Source organism: Bombina bombina, chromosome 9 (assembly GCF_027579735.1).
Source record: "Bombina bombina isolate aBomBom1 chromosome 9, aBomBom1.pri, whole genome shotgun sequence".
In the NCBI taxonomy this organism is placed as follows: Eukaryota; Metazoa; Chordata; class Amphibia; order Anura; family Bombinatoridae; genus Bombina; species Bombina bombina.
This window is the reverse complement of record NC_069507.1, coordinates 173,936,865-173,956,834: the sequence shown is the minus strand read 5'-3', so window position 1 is coordinate 173,956,834 and position 19,970 is coordinate 173,936,865. Positions and strand designations below refer to the sequence as shown.

The 19,970-nt window shown below is 40.6% G+C and overlaps 1 protein-coding gene across 1 annotated transcript in view; it reads left to right on the top strand.

The window, feature by feature from the left end:
• Positions 1–19,970, top strand: part of ARMH3 (armadillo like helical domain containing 3) — a 561,581-nt gene that overhangs the window by 41,366 nt on the left and 500,245 nt on the right. The window contains exons 3-4 of the mRNA XM_053692489.1: positions 17,023–17,079; positions 17,949–18,095. Of these exons, the coding sequence (XP_053548464.1) occupies positions 17,023–17,079; positions 17,949–18,095 (204 nt within the window). The remainder of the gene's footprint in view (positions 1–17,022; positions 17,080–17,948; positions 18,096–19,970) is intronic.

Below are 19,970 nucleotides of genomic sequence, written 5' to 3'. Positions count from 1 at the left end.
GCTGCGTAACTCTATCGGACATCTGATTCCATCAGAACCTAGATCTCCCCGGGTGGTGGAGACATGGAGGGCTTAGCGCCCATTTAACGCAGTTGAGCAGTTTGGCCTTCTGTTTTTGGATTCGATCCAACAGCTTGTACAGGATAGCTGTTTGGCATGCGGAAGGTTTGCAGTTTACAACCTGTTGCAGCTCTTGACACCTTGCAGGTGTACGCGTATGCTGTTTATAGTATAGCTAGATGCAGCTCCTACTCTTGGACGTGTACAGTTATAAGAGACCTTTGGGTTTTCTTCCATTGTCTCCGGGTGAGTTGGATCTCCTTTTTCGGGATCTGTATTTCCGGATGATGGTTGCTCCCTGTGGGGACTTGGTTCAGCTTGGGGTTTCCCGGAGCTGGGAAGGCTTGGTGCCTTTATCTTCCTTGTGTCCTCTGCTTACGCGGAGTTGATGGGGAGTCTAGCCCTGCTAGTAGGGTTTTTTTTATTTTATTTTTTTCAAGAAAAAACACAAACAGCAAATTTCAACAAAACTTGATACAAAAACGACACTTCATATTCCATATATATGGAAAAACACTGCATAGAAAAAAAAACCAAGTTATACCGCCACTTCACAATTGTCCCTAGCCATGTTTCATCTAGAATCTGGACAAAAAATCTTCAATCCTTCCCTTTTTAGATATATTAACACCACAATGCTTGCCCCGCATTGCAAGGTTGAATCTTTATAACGAATCGGAAAAAAATAATAAAAAAATAGAATAAAATAGAAAAAAAATAAATAAAAAAAAATAAAAGAACCAGTAGAAAAGAAGTGGGAGAAGAGGTCCCCTCTGTCCTCACACCCCCCCCCCACACCCTCCTCAACACCCTCCTTGAGCCAAGCCCCCGGGAAATGTCCAGCAAGTACTTGCAATTGGACATAGGTGTTTTCCCTAAATGGTTTAACTAACATTATCTGTATCGGGAGTGGGCAAGATAAAATAAATGTCTTCCAGTGTCTAAAAAATATTGCAAGACGGTCATCAGCTGGGTTTTGCAGATTATATTGCTCCGAAATAACTTGGGTGACTAGTGCTTTTTTTAACTCTTTCAGGGTGGGAGCAGTTTTAGCCTTCCAGGATCTCAATATTAAGATACGGCCCAATAATATAATCATATTAATTAATTTAGTCCCGCGCTGGGCGTTTTGAGCCAAAAAAAATATTTCCCAAGGGTGGATCTCATAGTCCACCTTGAGAGTTACTTTCATCCAATAAAAAATTTTCGCCCAAAACTGGGCAATCTTTGGGCAGGACCAAAAACAATGGAATAAGTCTGCACAGGGGGCGCTGCAACGCGTACATACTTTTCGGGTCTTATACCATCTAGACAAACTATCTGGTGTTAAATAGGCCATAAGAGATAGTTTGATCTGTGATTCCCTCCATGAAGTTAAAATCCAGCTTTTCTGAATTACTTTGAAGGAATTTGTTACCACTGAGCCTTCTATCTCTGAGAATATTTTATTCCATCTTTGGACTATATATTCTACCTGTATTTCGGAGGGCTTTTGATTAAATAAAGCGTAGAATGGGCCAATTGAATAATACCCTATCTTAAATAGTTTAATCCTAGTTTGGATCTGCCGGAGTGCCCAATCAAAACCGTATCTTTGCTTTAGCTCAGCTATCAGATGTCTTACCTGTAAAAAGGCGTAAAAGTCTTTATTTGTAAGCCCAAATTGGGCACTTAAATCACGAAACGGAACCGGAATGAGATCTTTATCTGCTATTTGGCTAACATAAACTAACCCCTTAGCAGTCCAGTCTCTAAAAACTTTATCTGACAACCCTGGCGGAAAAATCGGATTGCCAATAATTGGCAAGTAGTCAGAGACATATGGAGAGCAATCGATTATCCCACATAATTTTTGCCACGCTGCAATTATATATCTGAATGTAATTAACGAAAAAACCGTCGAAGGTAACGAAGTGATTGGGCAGTGGAGAATAGCAGCTAAACCAAACGGGGCTATCAAAGAGGTCTCCCAAGTCGATGCAGCTACTTGATCTTGTTCTGTTAGCCAGTCTACGGCAATCTTAACCCGAGATGCTAAACTATACAGCTGTATATTTGGAAGGTTGAGGCCTGCCGCATCTTTGTTATTCATTAATCTGGCGACTGAGATACGCACATTTGCGCCTTTCCATATGAAATTCGAACACGCTTTATTATATTTAATTATATCTGTCTTATGTATCGGCATAGGGATGTTTTGAATAAGATAAAACAATTTTGGAAAAATAATAGTTTTTATAAGCGTTACTCTGGCAGTTAATGAGATGGGTAAATTAAACCATCCTTCCATTTTTTTCTTAGACTCTAAAAAACAGTTGGCAAAATTCAACTTATACCACTCCTCTGGATTCGCACTAAGTTTTATACCTAAATATGATATCTGAGATGTTTCTCTAAACGGGTACTTAATATTTTGTTCTCTTTTGTTTATCCACAGAAGAAATGTTAATTTTATAGCCAGAAATTGCCCCGAAAGTTTCAAACATATCTAGAACAAGGGGAAGCGTTTTCCTGGTGTTATTCAGACATAGAAGTATGTCATCTGCATACATTAATATTATCAATTTCTGGTCACCTATCCGGATTCCGTCCAATTGTTGACGGAACCAGATCGCTAATGGTTCAAGTGAGAGATTAAAAAGCAGTGGGGATAGTGGGCATCCCTGTCGCGTACCCCTTTGTAGCACTAAACGTTGTGATAGCTCTCCGTTAACAAGCAACGATGAGTTAGGGGCGGAATAAACTATACGGATAAATTCATATAACTGCCCTGTCAGTCCAAACTGTTCTAGCGAGAGAAATAAATGCGTCCAAGAACTGCGGTCAAATGCCTTTTCGGCGTCGACCGTTAATAATGCTAAGTCGGTTATCTCTTTGTGTCCAGAACTTCTGAATTTGTTCCAAAAATAATCTAGAAGAGTCATGATCTTTCGTATATTTTTAGCCGGATTCCTCTTAATCATAAACCCCGCTTGATTTTCATGAATTAATAGTCCCAAATGTGGACTCAATCTTTTTGCTAAAATTGATGCCAACAATTTATAATCCGTGTTCAACACAGAAATGGGTCTATATGAGTCAGGAAGTTCTGGGTCTTTATTTTTTTTAAGAATCAAAGATACGACCGCTGCTGCGAAATAGGGGGAACATTTATTATTCTTAAAAAAATAAAAGTTAAATAGCTCTACCAATGAGGATACAATCTGAGGTTGGAGGATCCTATAAAATTCTATGGGTAAACAATCTGGCTCGGCTGCTTTATTAGTTTTAGCAGATTTAATAGCCGCATTAATTTCCTCTACCGTAATCGGTTTATTAATTTCTGTCAATATTTCAGTTGTAATTTTTGGTATCTTAATTTGATCCCAGAAGGTTTTCCTGCTATCTATCTCATGTTCTTCGGCTTTATATAACTTTGAAAAATAATCATAAAATACTCTAGTGATCTCTGAGTTACTGGTGACTCTTCTGGTATTAGTCCTGATAGCCGTAATATTATTTCTGTTAGTTGTCTTAGTTAATCTTGCCAAAAATTTAGCTAATCTCCCAGCAAACCCACCATAAATGGTCTTCTGTCTTTGTATCTCTATCGCTACTTTTTGCTTAATATGTGTATCATAAGCTAATTTAGCATCTATATATTTCTGCCAGTTGATAGATGACCGCCCTTCTAGATAAGTTCTGTATGAGTTCTTAACTCGATTAGATAATTGTAATTCGAGTTGTTTAGCTTTTCTTTTACACTTACACATATAATGCTTAATTTCCCCACGTAAGACCGCTTTAGCGGCTTCCCAAAAATATTCAGGCTTATCCATATATGAACTGTTGAATCTATAATACTCTTGCCATTGATTACAAAGCCAATTGTGAAAATGGGGATCATTGACCAGATATTTAGGGAAAAAAATAGTCTGGTTAATAGTCCTATCTATATTAGGTGCGTTTAATGTCAGAGAAATCACTGCGTGATCAGAGATCACTAGATCTCCTATCTCTGTCGACCACTCATGTCCACTCCGAGAAACTGGAATCAGAAAAAAATCTATCCGGGAGAGAGACTGTTGACCCTTTGATAGACATGAGAAAGCCCTCAAATCAGGATGCTGCAGACGCCAAATATCTATTAAACCTAGTTGTGAACAGACTTTCTGTATAATATGACTTTTCCTTTCGCGTATGGATCTAGGAGCTTTACTATCTCTGTCCAGAATCGGATCAGCTATCAGATTAAAATCCCCCGCTACTATTAGGTTCTGTCCTATGTATTTATGTAAATATTGTATCATCATATCCCAAAATTCTCTATCAGCTGCATTAGGACCATAAATATTACACAAAACATAACGGATTTTATTATAAATCAATTCTACAATTAAAAACCGCCCTTCCTGATCTACATACGTCGATTCTATTTTATAATCAAGGGTCTTATTAAAGAGAATTGCTTTATACGGTGCCGCTATTACTTCCCCCACCCATTTGGAGCGAAGTTTCGGAACCTCGACTTCTTTTAGGTGTAGCTCTTGCAGGAAGGCTATATCAGTTTTCTGCTTTGCTAAGTGTTTAATTATTGATTTCCTCTTTATTGGGGAAGTTATTCCCCCAACATTCCAAGATGTTAATTTAAGGGGAGCCATCCACACATAAAGCTACCTCTGAAACCCTCCCCCAACATGTAGGTGGGAAAGGGATAGGGGGGACGCGAGGACCAAGAGCGCAGAGATATAGACGAAACCAGAAGGGGGAAAGAAAACCAGCATAGAACAAAGAGGGGAGAGAAAAGTGAGAGGAAGAAAAAAAAAAAAAAAAAAGGGGAGGAAAGGGAAAGAGAACCCCAAGCATCAAGAAGGAGGATAATTTATTACCCGCCCCATCAATTAAAAACATTCCAAATTCCAAGGAAAAAAACACAATAGATATATACAAACAAAACAAAGAGCATAATTCTACTAAAAAACAGTACTACTCTTAGTATCATATTCTAAGCTATTATAGCCATCAGATACCCAATTCTTTACATAGTGATCTGGCCTCATTGCTGTTATTTAAGGTATAGGCGTTACCCGCCTTATTCACTAACAATTTTGCAGGGTATACCAAACGAACATTGCAATCTGCTTTCAAAAATCTATCAAAGAAGGGAGACATTTCTCTTCTTTTAGCTGAAGTTTCAGCCAAAAAATCCTGAAAAATCATTATTTTATGTGAGTTAATATTTAAGACACTTAATTTCCTGTAATATTTTAAGTACAACATTTTGTCCTGATAGTTCATAAACTTAAAAATGACTGGTCTTGGTTTATGCATAGTATTATTCTCTCTAGGGATACCTATTCTATGGGCTCTCTCAATCAGGAATGGAGCAGGGGGGAGAGGGACAAGGAGTGCCTGAGGTAGAGTAACTGATGCGAAGAATATTAGATCTTGAAACTCCACCGACTCAGGGAGACCGATCACCCCCAAGTTATTCCGCCTTGACCTATCTTCTAGGTCCTCCAAACGGGCTTGTAATTGGGAGATGGTCTTACCCTGAGTCGATATAGTTGACTCATGCTTGTTCACTATATCTTCCACGTCAGACACCCTTGCTTCCACCTCGTCCATTCTGATTGTGAATTGCCTGACTTCCGCTGTTAGATTAGATATCTCTGCCTTTATTTCTTTTTTAATCAAGTCAAAATGTGGTGTCATCATTTTGACCACTTCTGCCGCCAAATCAGACATATTGGTGGCTGCCATGTTATTCACGCCCCCTTCCTGCGAAGTGTCGAGGGATATATCAGTGTTTTTAGAGTTGCCTCTCTTGTCTTTTACTTTAGGAGGCATTTTAGGTGAAATACCTTTTTGAGAGGACACAAATCTGTCCATTCACCGCTGTGTATGTGTGACTTCTAATAGGTGACTTAAGATCTAATATCTAGGTAACGTGAAAAAAAAAAAACAAAGGGCCACAAATAGTGACGCGTGGAAAAAAAAGAAAAAGAAAAAGAAAAATTGTGCATCTAAAAAAAAAGAGTGTTGTGACAGTGGGGAAAAAAAACCCAAAAAAACAAAAAAAAAACACACACAAAAAAAAAAAAAAAAAAAAAAAAAGGGGGCGTTAAGATAAGCCCCTGTGAAAATTTTATAAATGCCTACCTAGAAAAAATACAAAAGTTATGTTCCTGCTTAACAACTCTAAAGAAAGAAAACCTGTAAGTTAAATAAATTAGCAAGTTTTTATAGCAAAAGTTTTCTAGTCATATTCCCTAGATTCTTTCCTATAAGGGATAAGAGCTATGAGATTGTTATACTAAAAATAGCTTGTTTCAATACAAAACAATAATTACAAAGCAAAAAAAAAACAAAAAAAAAAACAAAAGAGAAGAATTTTTACTCCTTATTGACTACCTTTAAGCGTTATTCAACTTCTAATATAGAGCAAGATGATACATACAGGCATATATTACAATAACAGGGTCCTTCTCTGTGGAGGGCTAAATAAAGACAAGTTTTCCTGTCTTATGCACATTTCAGATTCAGTTATTCAGCTCAGCCCAGGAGATTACATAGATCCACAGTTCCATAGCAAAGTCACTAGTAATCTGAAAATTAGGAAAGATATGCTTTAATAGGCTCACCCAATCCTTGGATCCTGGGAAGGGATCTCCTATTAACTTTCTCCTCCACGGCCAAAACTGCCTTCCTACAGCAATCCTTTCAGCAGGTATAAATGTTTATATTAATCGCCTCTTCTGCTCTTATGAGCTACACTGGGGCGGTGGTTTTCCTTTTCCCCCTGATCAAATAATATAGGTCCCCTTGTTTTCTAGATGTCTTGAAGCTCTCGCTGCTCCTCTTCCTATTATTGTGCTCCTGGATTGGACATCTGCGGTACCTGGTCCGTAGTCATGGAGGTTTCCTCCTGCAAGTTTTAATCCTTACGACTCCAGCAAGCAAGGAAAGGCCCACAGGCTCTGCAACGGTTAGCGCGGTACTTGCCAGCAGTCTCGCCTGACTTCTGAACCTTCGCCGCTAATGGGGGCCGTGTCAGCGATGTTACTGCGATAGCTCAGAGCAGACCGATGCACTCTCTCAAGGTACTCTAGGGCAACAATACCAAGCGTTTACACGCTGACCGCTGGAATCACTCTATTCTCCGTGTCTCGGATTCTGCAGCGTGCTTCAGAGCAAAAGGGAGGTGTGTTATCAGCTCCTACCCGGATTGGGTCAGCTTGTGAGCACCGAGCCACACACCCTCCACGCTGAGGGTTATGCTTCTGCACCTACTCTTTCCGGCTTCCAAGTACTCTTAGCCTTCAATGGAGTCCGCTCCAGGGCCGATTCTAAAAGGAACCCCAGGCTGACCGTCACAATCCCTCCAGACACAGCGGCGGCTCTGTGATCAGGTAACACTGTGTGGTGCGAAGAATCAGCTCTCTCTGTGCCCAAAGGGAGGGTGTGACATAAACTCCTGTCCGGATTGGATCAGACTGCATACACCAGGCCACACACCTCCCTCACCAAAGCCGAGCCCCTGCTGCCGCAAACCAGCTGCGGGATCACTTCCCGATGTTCATCCACTGCAGAGGAGGTAGGGGTGCCGTAGTTCCTATATTTTATCCTGGGCAGTTTTGTACACAGGCAAATGCACAATCTATCTTAGTTTTCTTGTGTTGCGGTGCCCTTTAGCAAATAGAGCACTATTATGCCATCTCGGGACTTCTCCTCCGTGGTTTTAAGTCCTATGCCAGTCTTAGTGGTTTACACCTAAGCCAAGGCATCCTACGGTAGGCTGGAGAAAGGATTTTACTCCTTGTTTGGAGAGGCGTAGCGAGCAGCAGCTACTTGCATGCTACCTGTCCACTGCGCACCCAGCCGGAAGTCCCCGCTAGTAGGGTTTTTGACCTCAAGGTATCCCTTGGTTGTCCTGTGGCTCTGAGAAGTCTCTTCATACGACTTCTAGCCTTGCTCTTGGAGCGTTGGACTTAGCTAGGGGTGGTTTCTTCCTTTGGTCGGGGCTTTCAAGTTCGTCTCACTATCCGGTTTCTCTGGATACGCATCCATTTCCCTTGTGTCTGGCCTTTTGGCCAAGCGAGGTGTTTAGTTCTAGGGTAAGTTTTGCCTAATCTATGAGGTACCCAGGCTTGCTTTCTCCCTGAGACTTTCGGTTGTTGAGGCTTCACATGTCTCTTTTCCTGACCCAGTCTTGGGTTTTGGAATCTTGGATCTCAGGGCTGGTTGGGGTGTCGATGGTAGTGAGAACTTAGGCTATATCCTTATCCCATCTGCCTGACCTGGTTATGGTTTGCCAGGTTTTCTGAGTATTTATTACTCTTTGCAACAGTGTATCCCTTGTCATCTAGTAGTTAGCTGTGTGGCTTGCGCCTCAAGGCTTGTTGATTTATACCCAGCTGCAGGCGCTTGAGGTCCAGTTTCTGGTGCGCCTTAGGGTTACATTCCCCTGGTCAGCATGCCAAGGTACCCGTGCATTACCTGCTCTTCAGTTGAACGGGTTGGCTGTGCCTCTGCCTGGCAAGCTACTTGTAGGGGGTTCCTTTTCTAGGACATTTGTGTTGAGGATCTCTTCCCCTTAGCCAGTGGCTTCGGGCCTTGAGGACAGTTGTGGCCCTTCCGGCATCGTCCCTTTTTTTTAGGGGATACTTTCCTCCTTATGGAGATTGAGTCCTTGCTGGGGCTTCTCCTGGTTGGATGCGGTAAGGGGGATTGGTTCCCCCTGGGGTCTTGCTGACTCCAAAGTCAGACATGTTGGGCCTTTATTTTGATAGAGCCTTAGGTCTATGGCCTTGTTGTCTGTTGTCAGTCGGGTTGTACTTGTACTCTGTGGAGATGGCTGTGCAATCCTTATGCTCGTTCCTGTACCAGTTTAGGAATTCTCTTGTTCCCCTGTCTTGGATCCCTGACGCTGGGTTGGTCCAGCTGTGTGTGGGTCTGCAGGTCAGGATGGCCAAGCGGTCTGCGGCGCTGCGTACAGTTCGCAGTCTCCTCTGGATGTGTGAGATTGTTGGGTCTATCCTGTTAGCGCAGTCTATTAGGCTATAGATTTTCCTTTCAACTTGCTCTTTTGATTCAGGAAAGGGTTTACTCTTCCTTCGGGGCTGAGGGTATACTCTTCTTCTCGGGGGGCTGAGGTTTTGTGTTCCCCTTTTTAGGGACCTGTGTGTATGTCCGGCGTCTTAGATCGCCTGGAGCGTGCCCCCTGTCTGGGAGTTGCTTTTGCGATCTGTTTCTTGCTTGACTGCTTCTTTTCCTCGCACGTACCTTGTGTCGTCCTGTTATGGACTCCGTGTTCTCAACCTTGGGTTTTTTTTCTCCTGAGTGTATTACACACTTTTCATGGTCGAATACTTTGGTATTCTCTGTTAAGACACTGGGAGGGACTTTGCCTCTTCATTTGCTTCCCGTGCTTGCAGGATGTTGGAGAGATGTTTGTTCTTCCTCTGTGCCTGGTTTTATCCCTGGTTTCGCTTGGTATAGGCGTGGTCTCCTTTCCTTGTTTGGGCCCCTTCGGTCTCTGTGAACTGGGCTCACTCTTGAAGGTGTTCTTTTTTGTATTAGGGGACCTTTCGGTTTCCTCGGTTCTCCTTACCATGTCCCCTTCATTTGTGGGGGTTGAGCGTGGGGGGACCGTCTGTTGGGCGATGGTGTCTCCTGGAGGGCTGTTGGCTCAGTCGAGTCCTTCTTGCAGTCTCTAGTTTGGCTCTGGACTGGCTGCGAGTCAGTGTCCTTGGGGCTTTTCCTTTAAATTTTTCTCAGCTTTGGACGAAGCAGTTTTTTTTTATTGGGTAGAGGTTCAGGCCTGGTGCCCTCAGTATGGGCTGCCTATTGTACCCTCCCGTCTTGGCATTCAGTGTCCTCTATAGCTTGGATATTGCTTTCCCAAAAGTAATGAATGCAGCTGTGGACTCTTTCCATTTAAGAAGAAAAACATAAATTATACTTGCCTGATAATTTCCTTTTCTTCTGATGGAAAGAGTCCACAGCTCCCCACCCATTATTATGTGGGGCGTCCTTATTGTTCTTCTGGCACCTTTCAGCCTGATATTTCTTCTACTGTTCCTTGGCAGAATGAATGGGGGATTAGGGGATGGGAGGAGAATTTAAGCCTTTGGCTGGGTTGTCTTTGCCTCCTCCTGGTGGCCAGGTTCTTATTTTCCAAAAGTAATGAATGCAGCTGTGGACTCTTTCCGTCAGAAGAAAAGGAAATGATCAGGTAAGCATAATTTATGTTTTTTGGTTATTAGGCCACTAAATGCAGCTGCGCACCACACTTCTGAAATTCCTGGCAGTGAACGTGTTAATTTGTTAGCTGACATGGGTAATATTATTCTAGTCTAAGGATTACCCTCCCTCCCTGATCCCTACCTGATTTCTCCCAAACAGCTCTCCCCCCACACACTCCTCACCAACATCTTAGGTACTAGCAGACACAGTCTGCCAATGCGTTTTAGGGCTCTTTTAAAAAATATATATTTATTTGTTTTCTTTTTTCTCTAGTTTAGGGGTCCCCTGATTCCCATAGCCCATCGTACCACATAACATAGATCTACTTCTGATTGGTGCAAGGGGTTAAAACTTACCATTTTTAAAAATATATCATTATTTTCCGGTCATACAACACTGTTTACATGGAAATTTCATTTTAAAATTTTGATGTTTCTTCTATGCCAGAGGGAAAAGGAGCCACTTCCAGGTGCCCATCAGGCCTTTCACTGTATAGAGAGAGAGAGCTTGTATTTCTGATTTCATATCGGCACTTCAATTCACCTCCTTATAGTATCAATGTTATGAATTCAGTTGTCCTCCTCAATCGCTTTGAAAGTGTTATTGGTTTAGAATTCTGTATGTGATCTTGAAAAAGATAGAGACTGAGTTCTGAACTGTACAGCTAAGTTTTTTTTCATTGAAAACATTTCCCTAATGTTTAAAAAGAGTGTGTCTTATATGCAGGTGCACCTTATATGCCAAACTACGTTTAACACATTTTTAAAGTCAAATTTGTTTAAATAATCTAATTTTTTTTTTTTTAATAATCTAAATTTAAATTTGTTTAATCTAAAAATAGTAAATCATGACAATTCTGTGTGCACATTATTTTCTTATGTGTACTGAAGTCTGGTTATATGAACACTGTGACTGCTATCTGTCTTTACAGGGCTTTCTGGGTTTACTGTGTATATTTCTTACTGAATGACTTGTTTGCCTAGACATGTCACACTCTTAGGAGACTGTGACATGTTACTTTCTATACTAGCTTCTAAATATTTTATGATTTTCTTCCCTTAGAAAATGAGTTCTGTAAGAGTATTCGCAGTTCACAAACTTAACATTAAAGGGACACTAAATCCAATTTTATTCTTTCATGATTCAGCTAGAGCATGCAATTTTAAACAACTTTCTATTTTACTCCTATTATCAGGTTTTTTTTCCGTTCTCTTGCTATCTTTATTTAAAAAGCAGGAATTTAATACATAGGAGCTGGCCCATTTTTGGTTGAGAAACTGGGATATGCTTGCTTATTGGTGGCTAAATGTCAGCCACCAATAAGTGAGCGCTATCCATGGTGCTGAACCTAAAATGGTCTGGCTGCTAAGCTTTACATTTCTGCTTTTTAAATAAAGATAGCAAAAGAACGACGAAAAATTGATTATAGGAGTAAATTAGAAAGTTAGTCAAAATGTCATGCTCTATCTGAATCCTGAAAGAAAAAAAAATGTAAAATTTAATAACGATAACCATAAAATATAAGTAAAAGTAATATGCTGCTTCCTATGAAAAGTGAATGAGTCAAATATCAATAGCAATCTAATCACTTTCATACGAGGCCAGTACAAGATGGTTAACTATCAACATTAGTGCACGGACAGCAATATCAAAAGAACCCTATTTACACATTAAAAGGAGAGTATTAACCCCAAAGAGCCAAATGGGAATGGGCACTATCTCACTTCTCACTGTACAGCTGCACCAATTATTTAAAAAGACTTGGGCCAAAATTTATCGAGCCCCGAAAAAATGCGCCTAAATGTCGCGATTATTTATAATAGTTTGCAATGTCTGAAGTCAAAAATGTCACCAGTATTTATCAAAATTCTAGAGACATTTTTTTGGGCAAAACTTTTTTGCGATGTCAAGCGAATGGCTGATCCTATTTTTCTTGCGAAAATATCATTTTTGCTTTATCAATCTTAATTTTAGACCCCGGTAAATGGTTTATTGTTTTAATCAAGTGATCGTTTGTAAGAATGTTATTTTTTATTTATTAAAGTTATTTTTATTTTGCCCCTTCTTTGGCTCTCTTTCATTGAGGAAGGTTGCCCGTTTTTTGGAGCTTATCTTCGTTCTTTTTAATACACTTATTTCAATTGCACTTAAATTATTTTACTTTTTTTTTTTATAAATTTTTGTATACCTTTTTGTTATTTATTAATAATTTTCAGGTTCTGCGCCTTGTTGAGCGCAATTACTAACCCTAGATACAGCAAGAGAAATACATATTTCCATTTTCCCTCCAGACAAACAACAATGTCGCTCTTTATTTTTCACTCCTCGCAACCTACACATTGGCAAGATTAAAAACAGTGAATATTGCATGCACCACTTTTCATAAATATGAGAACTGCGAATATATACGGGCATTTTAAAATGCCAATAGAAATTAATACAAGAATTAGGCATTTCCAGACAACTTATTTGCATATATTTAAGACTTGCGAATGGTCATGAGTCAATTTGTTGGCACATATGAAAAGTAGCGACTTTATTGGCGCATAACCTTTCATAAATATGGTGATATCATTTGCGAGTTTTTTTTTACGACAAATGTGAGAATTTTATTATTCTCACTTTGATAAATCTTGTACTTGGTGTGTCTTTACTTAGCTTCCTAAATAAAGATGTGTGTATATATATATATATATATATATATATATATATATATATATATATATATATATATATATATAGATATATATAGCAACTATTGCAAGCAATGCTAATTTGTATTTAAAATGTTTAGACTTCGCTAAAATGCTATTCTAAAGCAAGGTAACATAAATATATTGTAATTGCAAGGAGTTTACTGTCCCTTTTAGAATCTTAGGCCTAGATTTGGAGTTCGGCGGTAAAAGGGCTGTTAACGCTCCGCGGGCTTTTTTCTGGCCGCACCATAAAATTAACTCTGGTATCGAGAGTTCAAACAAATGCTGCGTTAGGCTCCAAAAAAGGAGCGTAGAGCATTTTTACCGCAAATGCAACTCTCGATACCAGAGTTGCTTACGGACGCGGCCGGCCTCAAAAACGTGCTCGTGCACGATTCCCCCATAGGAAACAATGGGGCTGTTTGAGCTGAAAAAAAACCTAACACCTGCAAAAAAGCAGCGTTCAGCTCCTAACGCAGCCCCATTGTTTCCTATGGGGAAACACTTCCTACGTCTGCACCTAACACTCTAACATGTACCCCGAGTCTAAACACCCCTAACCTTACACTTATTAACCCCTAATCTGCCGCCCCCGCTATCGCTGACCCCTGCATATTTTTTTAAACCCCTAATCTGCCGCTCTGTAAACCCGCCGCAACCTACGTTATCCCTATGTACCCCTAATCTGCTGCCCTAACATCGCCGACCCCTATATTATATTTATTAACCCCTAATCTGCCCCCCTCAACGTCGCCGACACCTACCTTCAATTATTAACCCCTAATCTTCCGAGCGGAGCTCACCGCTATTCTAATAAATGGATTAACCCCTAAAGCTAAGTCTAACCCTAACACTAACACCCCCCTAAGTTAAATATAATTTTTATCTAACGAAATAAATTAACTCTTATTAAATAAATGATTCCTATTTAAAGCTAAATACTTACCTGTAAAATAAACCCTAATATAGCTACAATATAAATTATAATTATATTATAGCTATTTTAGGATTAATATTTATTTTACAGGCAACTTTGTAATTATTTTAACCAGGTACAATAGCTATTAAATAGTTAAGAACTATTTAATAGTTACCTAGTTAAAATAATAACAAATTTACCTGTAAAATAAATCCTAACCTAAGATATAATTAAACCTAACACTACCCTATCAATAAAATAATTAAATAAACTACCTACAATTACCTACAATTAACCTAACACTACACTATCAATAAATTAATTAAACACAATACCTACAAATAAATACAATTAAATAAACTAGCTAAAGTACAAAAAATAAAAAAGAACTAAGTTACAGAAAATAAAAAAATATTTACAAACATAAGAAAAATATTACAACAATTTTAAACTAATTACACCTACTCTAAGCCCCCTAATAAAATAACAAAGCCCCCCAAAATAAAAAATTCCCTACCCTATTCTAAATTAAAAAAGTTACAAGCTCTTTTACCTTACCAGCCCTGAACAGGGCCCTTTACGGGGCATGCCCCAAGAAGTTCAGCTCTTTTGCCTGTAAAAAAAAACATACAATACCCCCCCCCCCAACATTACAACCCACCACCCACTTACCCCTAATCTAACCCAAACCCCCCTTAAATAAACCTAACACTAATCCCCTGAAGATCTTCCTACCTTGTCTTCACCATCCAGGTATCACCGATCCGTCCTGGCTCCAAGATCTTCATCCAACCCAAGCGGGGGTTGGCGATCCATAATCCGGTGCTGAAGAGGTCCAGAAGAGGCTCCAAAGTCTTCCTCCTATCCGGCAAGAAGAGGACATCCGGACCGGCAAACATCTTCTCCAAGCGGCATCTTCGATCTTCTTCCATCCGGAGCGAAGCGGCAGGATCCTGAAGACCTCCAGCGCGGAACATCCATCCGGACCGACGACTGAACGACGAATGACTGTTCCTTTAAGGGACGTCATCCAAGATGGCGTCCCTCGAATTCCGATTGGCTGATAGGATTCTATCAGCCAATCGGAATTAAGGTAGGAATTTTCTTATTGGCTGATGGAATCAGCCAATCAGAATCAAGTTCAATCCGATTGGCTGATCCAATCAGCCAATCAGATTGAGCTCGCATTCTATTGGCTGTTCCGATCAGCCAATAGAATGCAAGCTCAATCTGATTGGCTGATTGGATCGGCCAATCGGATTGAACTAGATTCTGATTGGCTGATTCCATCAGCCAATCAGAAAATTCCTACCTTAATTCCGATTGGCTGATAGAATCCTATCAGCCAATCGGAATTCGAGGGACGCCATCTTGGATGACGTCCCTTAAAGGAACAGTCATTCGTCGTTCAGTCGTCGGTCCGGATGGATGTTCCGCGCTGGAGGTCTTCAGGATCCTGCCGCTTCGCTCCGGATGGAAGAAGATCGAAGATGCCGCTTGGAGAAGATGTTTGCCGGTCCGGATGTCCTCTTCTTGCCGGATAGGAGGAAGACTTTGGAGCCTCTTCTGGACCTCTTCAGCACCGGATTATGGATCGCCAACCCCCGCTTGGGTTGGATGAAGATCTTGGAGCCAGGACGGATCGGTGATACCTGGATGGTGAAGACAAGGTAGGAAGATCTTCAGGGGATTAGTGTTAGGTTTATTTAAGGGGGGTTTGGGTTAGATTAGGGGTATGTGGGTGGTGGGTTGTAATGTTGGGGGGGGGTATTGTATGTTTTTTTTTACAGGCAAAAGAGCTGAACTTCTTGGGGCATGCCCCGCAAAGGGCCCTGTTCAGGGCTGGTAAGGTAAAAGAGCTTGTAACTTTTTTAATTTAGAATAGGGTAGGGAATTTTTTTATTTTGGGGGGCTTTGTTATTTTATTAGGGGGCTTAGAGTAGGTGTAATTAGTTTAAAATTGTTGTAATATTTTTCTTATGTTTGTAAATATTTTTTTATTTTCTGTAACTTAGTTCTTTTTTATTTTTTGTACTTTAGCTAGTTTATGTAATTGTAGTTATTTGTAGCATTTGTATTTAATTTATTTATTGATAGTTGTAGGTAATTGTAGGTAGTTTATTTAATTATTTTATTGATAGTGTAGTGTTAGGTTTAATTATATCTTAGGTTAGGTTGAAGGTAGGTGTCGGCGATGTTAGGGAGGGCAGATTAGGGGTTAATACTATTTATGATAGGGTTAGTGAGGCGGGTTAGGGGTTAATAACTTTATTATAGTAGCAGTGAGGTCCGCTCGGCAGATTAGGGGTTAATAAGTGTAGGCAGGTGTCGGCGACGTTGTGGGGGGCAGATTAGGGGTTAATAAATATAATATAGGGGTCGGCGGTGTTAGGGGTAGCAGATTAGGGGTACATAGGGATAACGTAGGTGGCGGCGCTTTGCGGTCGGAAGATTAGGGGTTAATTATTTTAAGTAGCTGGCGGCGATGTTGTGGGGGGCAGGTTAGGGGTTAATAAATATAATACAGGGGTCGGCGGGGTTAGGGGCAGCAGATTAGGGGTACATAAGTATAATGTAGGTGGCGGTCGGCAGATTAGGGGTTAAAAATTTTAATCGAGTGTCGGCGATGTGGGGGGAGCTCGGTTTAGGGGTACATAGGTAGTTGATGGGTGTTAGTGTACTTTAGGGTACAGTAGTTAAGAGCTTTATGAACCGGCGTTAGCCAGAAAGCTCTTAACTCCTGCTATTTTCCTGCGGCTGGAGTTTTGTCGTTAGAGCTCTAACGCTCACTTCAGAAACGACTCTAAATACCGGCGTTAGAAAGATCCCATTGAAAATATAGGCTACGCAAATGGCGTAGGGGGATCTGCGGTATGGAAAAGTCGCGGCTGAAAAGTGAGCGTTAGACCCTTTAATCACTGACTCCAAATACCAGCGGGCGGCCAAAACCAGCGTTAGGAGCCTCTAACGCTGGTTTTGACGGCTACCGCCGAACTCCAAATCTAGGCCTTAGTGAGTTGTGGTAATCCTTTGCCCAGGCAAAATCAATAGGCAGATAATTGTTGTATAAAAGTGTGTATAATATTTTTTGAGAGCTAACTGTCTATTTTTAATTTACAGAAAGATGATCCAACCAAATCAAACCCTAGATTTTGGGAAGAACTATTCCTAATGAAGGTAGTATTGCTGTAATAATCATATAACACAGATGATGTCATTAGTAAATATGAGCTTACCATGAATATGTTGTCACCTGCTATATATGCTGTACATTTGGTGAGACACAGTGTAGCTTAACCTTATTTTTTGTATTCTAAATCACTTCACTGTTAACCAAACTGTGTTCTTTAGAATCATAGAGTTCCATTGTGTTTGATTAGGGACACCCAAACTAAAGGGACATGTGTTTTTGTAAAAATGTATAGTTTTACTTATTTTTAAATAACTTTGTGCAGATTTTCAGGCTCCTAACCAAGCTCCAACGTTTTAGATGTATACTGATGTATACAGACTTCAGTTTGCTTCTGTTTGTATAATGGGTCTTTTCATATGCAGGGGAGGGGGGAAGGTTCTGCTATCAGCCCCTTTCAGTGGGTGTCCCAGGCTTATCTTATTAACTGTGTTAAACTTGGAGCTTCTAAGTAAGTTTTTAAAAGATTTTACACTGGATTTTTATTTCAGTATCTGCACATATTCTTCTGTATAGTAGTGTCTATTACATGCAGTTAAATGAAAATTGGTGTATACTGCCCCTTTAAAAAGCTTTAGCTGTATATTCTCAAACAGCAGTTTTTAAAAAGGGATTGTGGGGATTGTACATTATTTTTTTACATTATAGTGGGGTATTTTAGGGTCTTGGTAAGGAGTGAAAAAGCTTCATATGCATTGTTTTAGGTTCCTTTAGTGCAATAAAGCTGTATACTATTTTTTTATCTGAATTAGTTTGGGAAATAACACTATATATAATTCCACAGACTTAATTTGATCTCTGTTTTCTGCTATATGTTCATCTAAATAATTACAATTATTTTACTTCTTCTCTAAAGGTAAATCTAGAATATCTGGAATCCAAGTTGGAATCTCTAGACGGAGAAGAATTAATGAAGATAAAGGATAATATTAACAGTTTGTTTCGGCACTGTATCCAGGCCTTGAGTGCAGAGCACCAGATTCGGGTTGTAAATTCTTTACAGGTAATTAAGTAGCATTAAACACTTTAAGATTGTTCTCTAGTAACTCATTTATAAATGTCCCTCCCACTATCCTCAGATAAGGTAAGATAACAGGTTTTTTTAAGCTTGGATAGAAAGGTTACAATATGTTGACTCCCATGTTTATATTCAGGTTTTTCATAGAATAATATTTCATTTAAGTACATAGTTATGTCTGGCATTTCTTTAGCGTTTAAGGAATTAGTGCCCAGTATCTAAAAATACTCTTAAAAACACGGGCTCTTTAGTTCATTAAACTTTACAAACATGCTTTAAAAAAAAAATAAAAAAAAAAATAATAAAAAAAAATAATACCATTTTGTTACAGTAAACCGACCACAATCCTCCGCCTGCATCTACTTCTGTATTTCCTTCCTAAGATAGGGAGAGTCCACTGCTTCATTCCTTACTGTTGGGAAATACAACACCTGGCCACCAGGAGGAGGCAAAGACACCCCAGCCAAAGGCTTAAATATCCCTCCCACTTCCTCATTACCCCAGTCATTCTTTGCCTTTCATCACGATAGGAAAGTACCAGGGTGGAATTCCTGGTGCTATAATAGACTCCATATCCATGAGGATATTTCTAACAGACCAGAGACGTTGCAAGCTAACTTTGGCATGTCTTGCCCTCCGGACCTCCTTAAGTCCCTCTGTGGCTCAGTGTATAGGGGTGATTGGTCTGCATGGACATCATTCCTTTTGCCAGGTTCCGTCTCAGACCTTTACAACTGTGCATGCTGAGACAGTGGAACGGCGATCATTCTGATCTGTCTCTACAGATTGTATTAGACAGCCAGTTGAGAGAATCGCTCTCTTAGTGGCTCTGTCCAGATTATCTGTCCCGAGGGACGTGCTTCTTAAGACCTTCCTGGGAGATTGTGACTACGGACACAAGCCTATCCAGATGGGGAGCTGTTTGGGGTGCCAGGAAGGCACAGGGTTTGTGGACTCAGGACAAGTCCTCCATCCCGATCAATTTTGGAACTTCGGGCAATCTTCAATGCCTTGAAGGTTTGGCCACTTTTGGGTTCGTCCCAGTTTATCAGATTACAAACATACAATATATCCTTGGTGGCTTACATCAACCATCAGGAGGGGAAGAGAAGATCCTTGGCGATGAAGGAAGTAATTCAGATCGCTGTCAGCGATCCACATTCTGGGTGTGGACAGCTGGGAGGCGGATTTTCTCAGCAGGCAATCCTTCCACCCAGGGGAATGGTCTCTCCATCCCAGGGTTTTTGCAGAGATATGCAGCAAGTGGGGGACGCCGGAGATAGATCTCATGGTGTCCCGTCTCAATACCAAGCTACCCTGGTACGGGTCGAGGTTGAGGGATCCCCAAGCAGATCTAATAGATGCGCTAGCAGTGCCCTGGAGGTTCAAACTCCTATATCTTTTTCCTCCATTACCGCTTCTTCCTCGGCCCGCATCACGGAGGAGCGGGTATCGGTAATCCTGATTGCTCCATCGTTGCCGCGAAGGATGTGGTTTGCGGATCTAATGGGGATGTCCTCATCTCCTCCTTGGAAGTTACCTTGTCGCGGAGACCTGCTGTTACAATGTCCATTTGTTTATCAAAATCTAGATTCTCTGAGGCTATCTGCATGGAGATTGAACACTTAGTCTGAGCAAAGAGAGGTTTCTCTGAGAGTCTCATTGATACTCTTATTCATGCTTCTAAACCAGTTACTCGGCATAACTACTACAAAGGGTGGGGGACCTACTTATTCTGGTGTGAAGAGCGTGTTTTTTACTGGTACAGAGTTAAGGTTGCCAGGGTCTTATCTTTTCTCCAGGATGGACTGGAGAAGGGCCTTTCTGTTACTTCCCTGATAGAACAGATTTTGGCCCTGT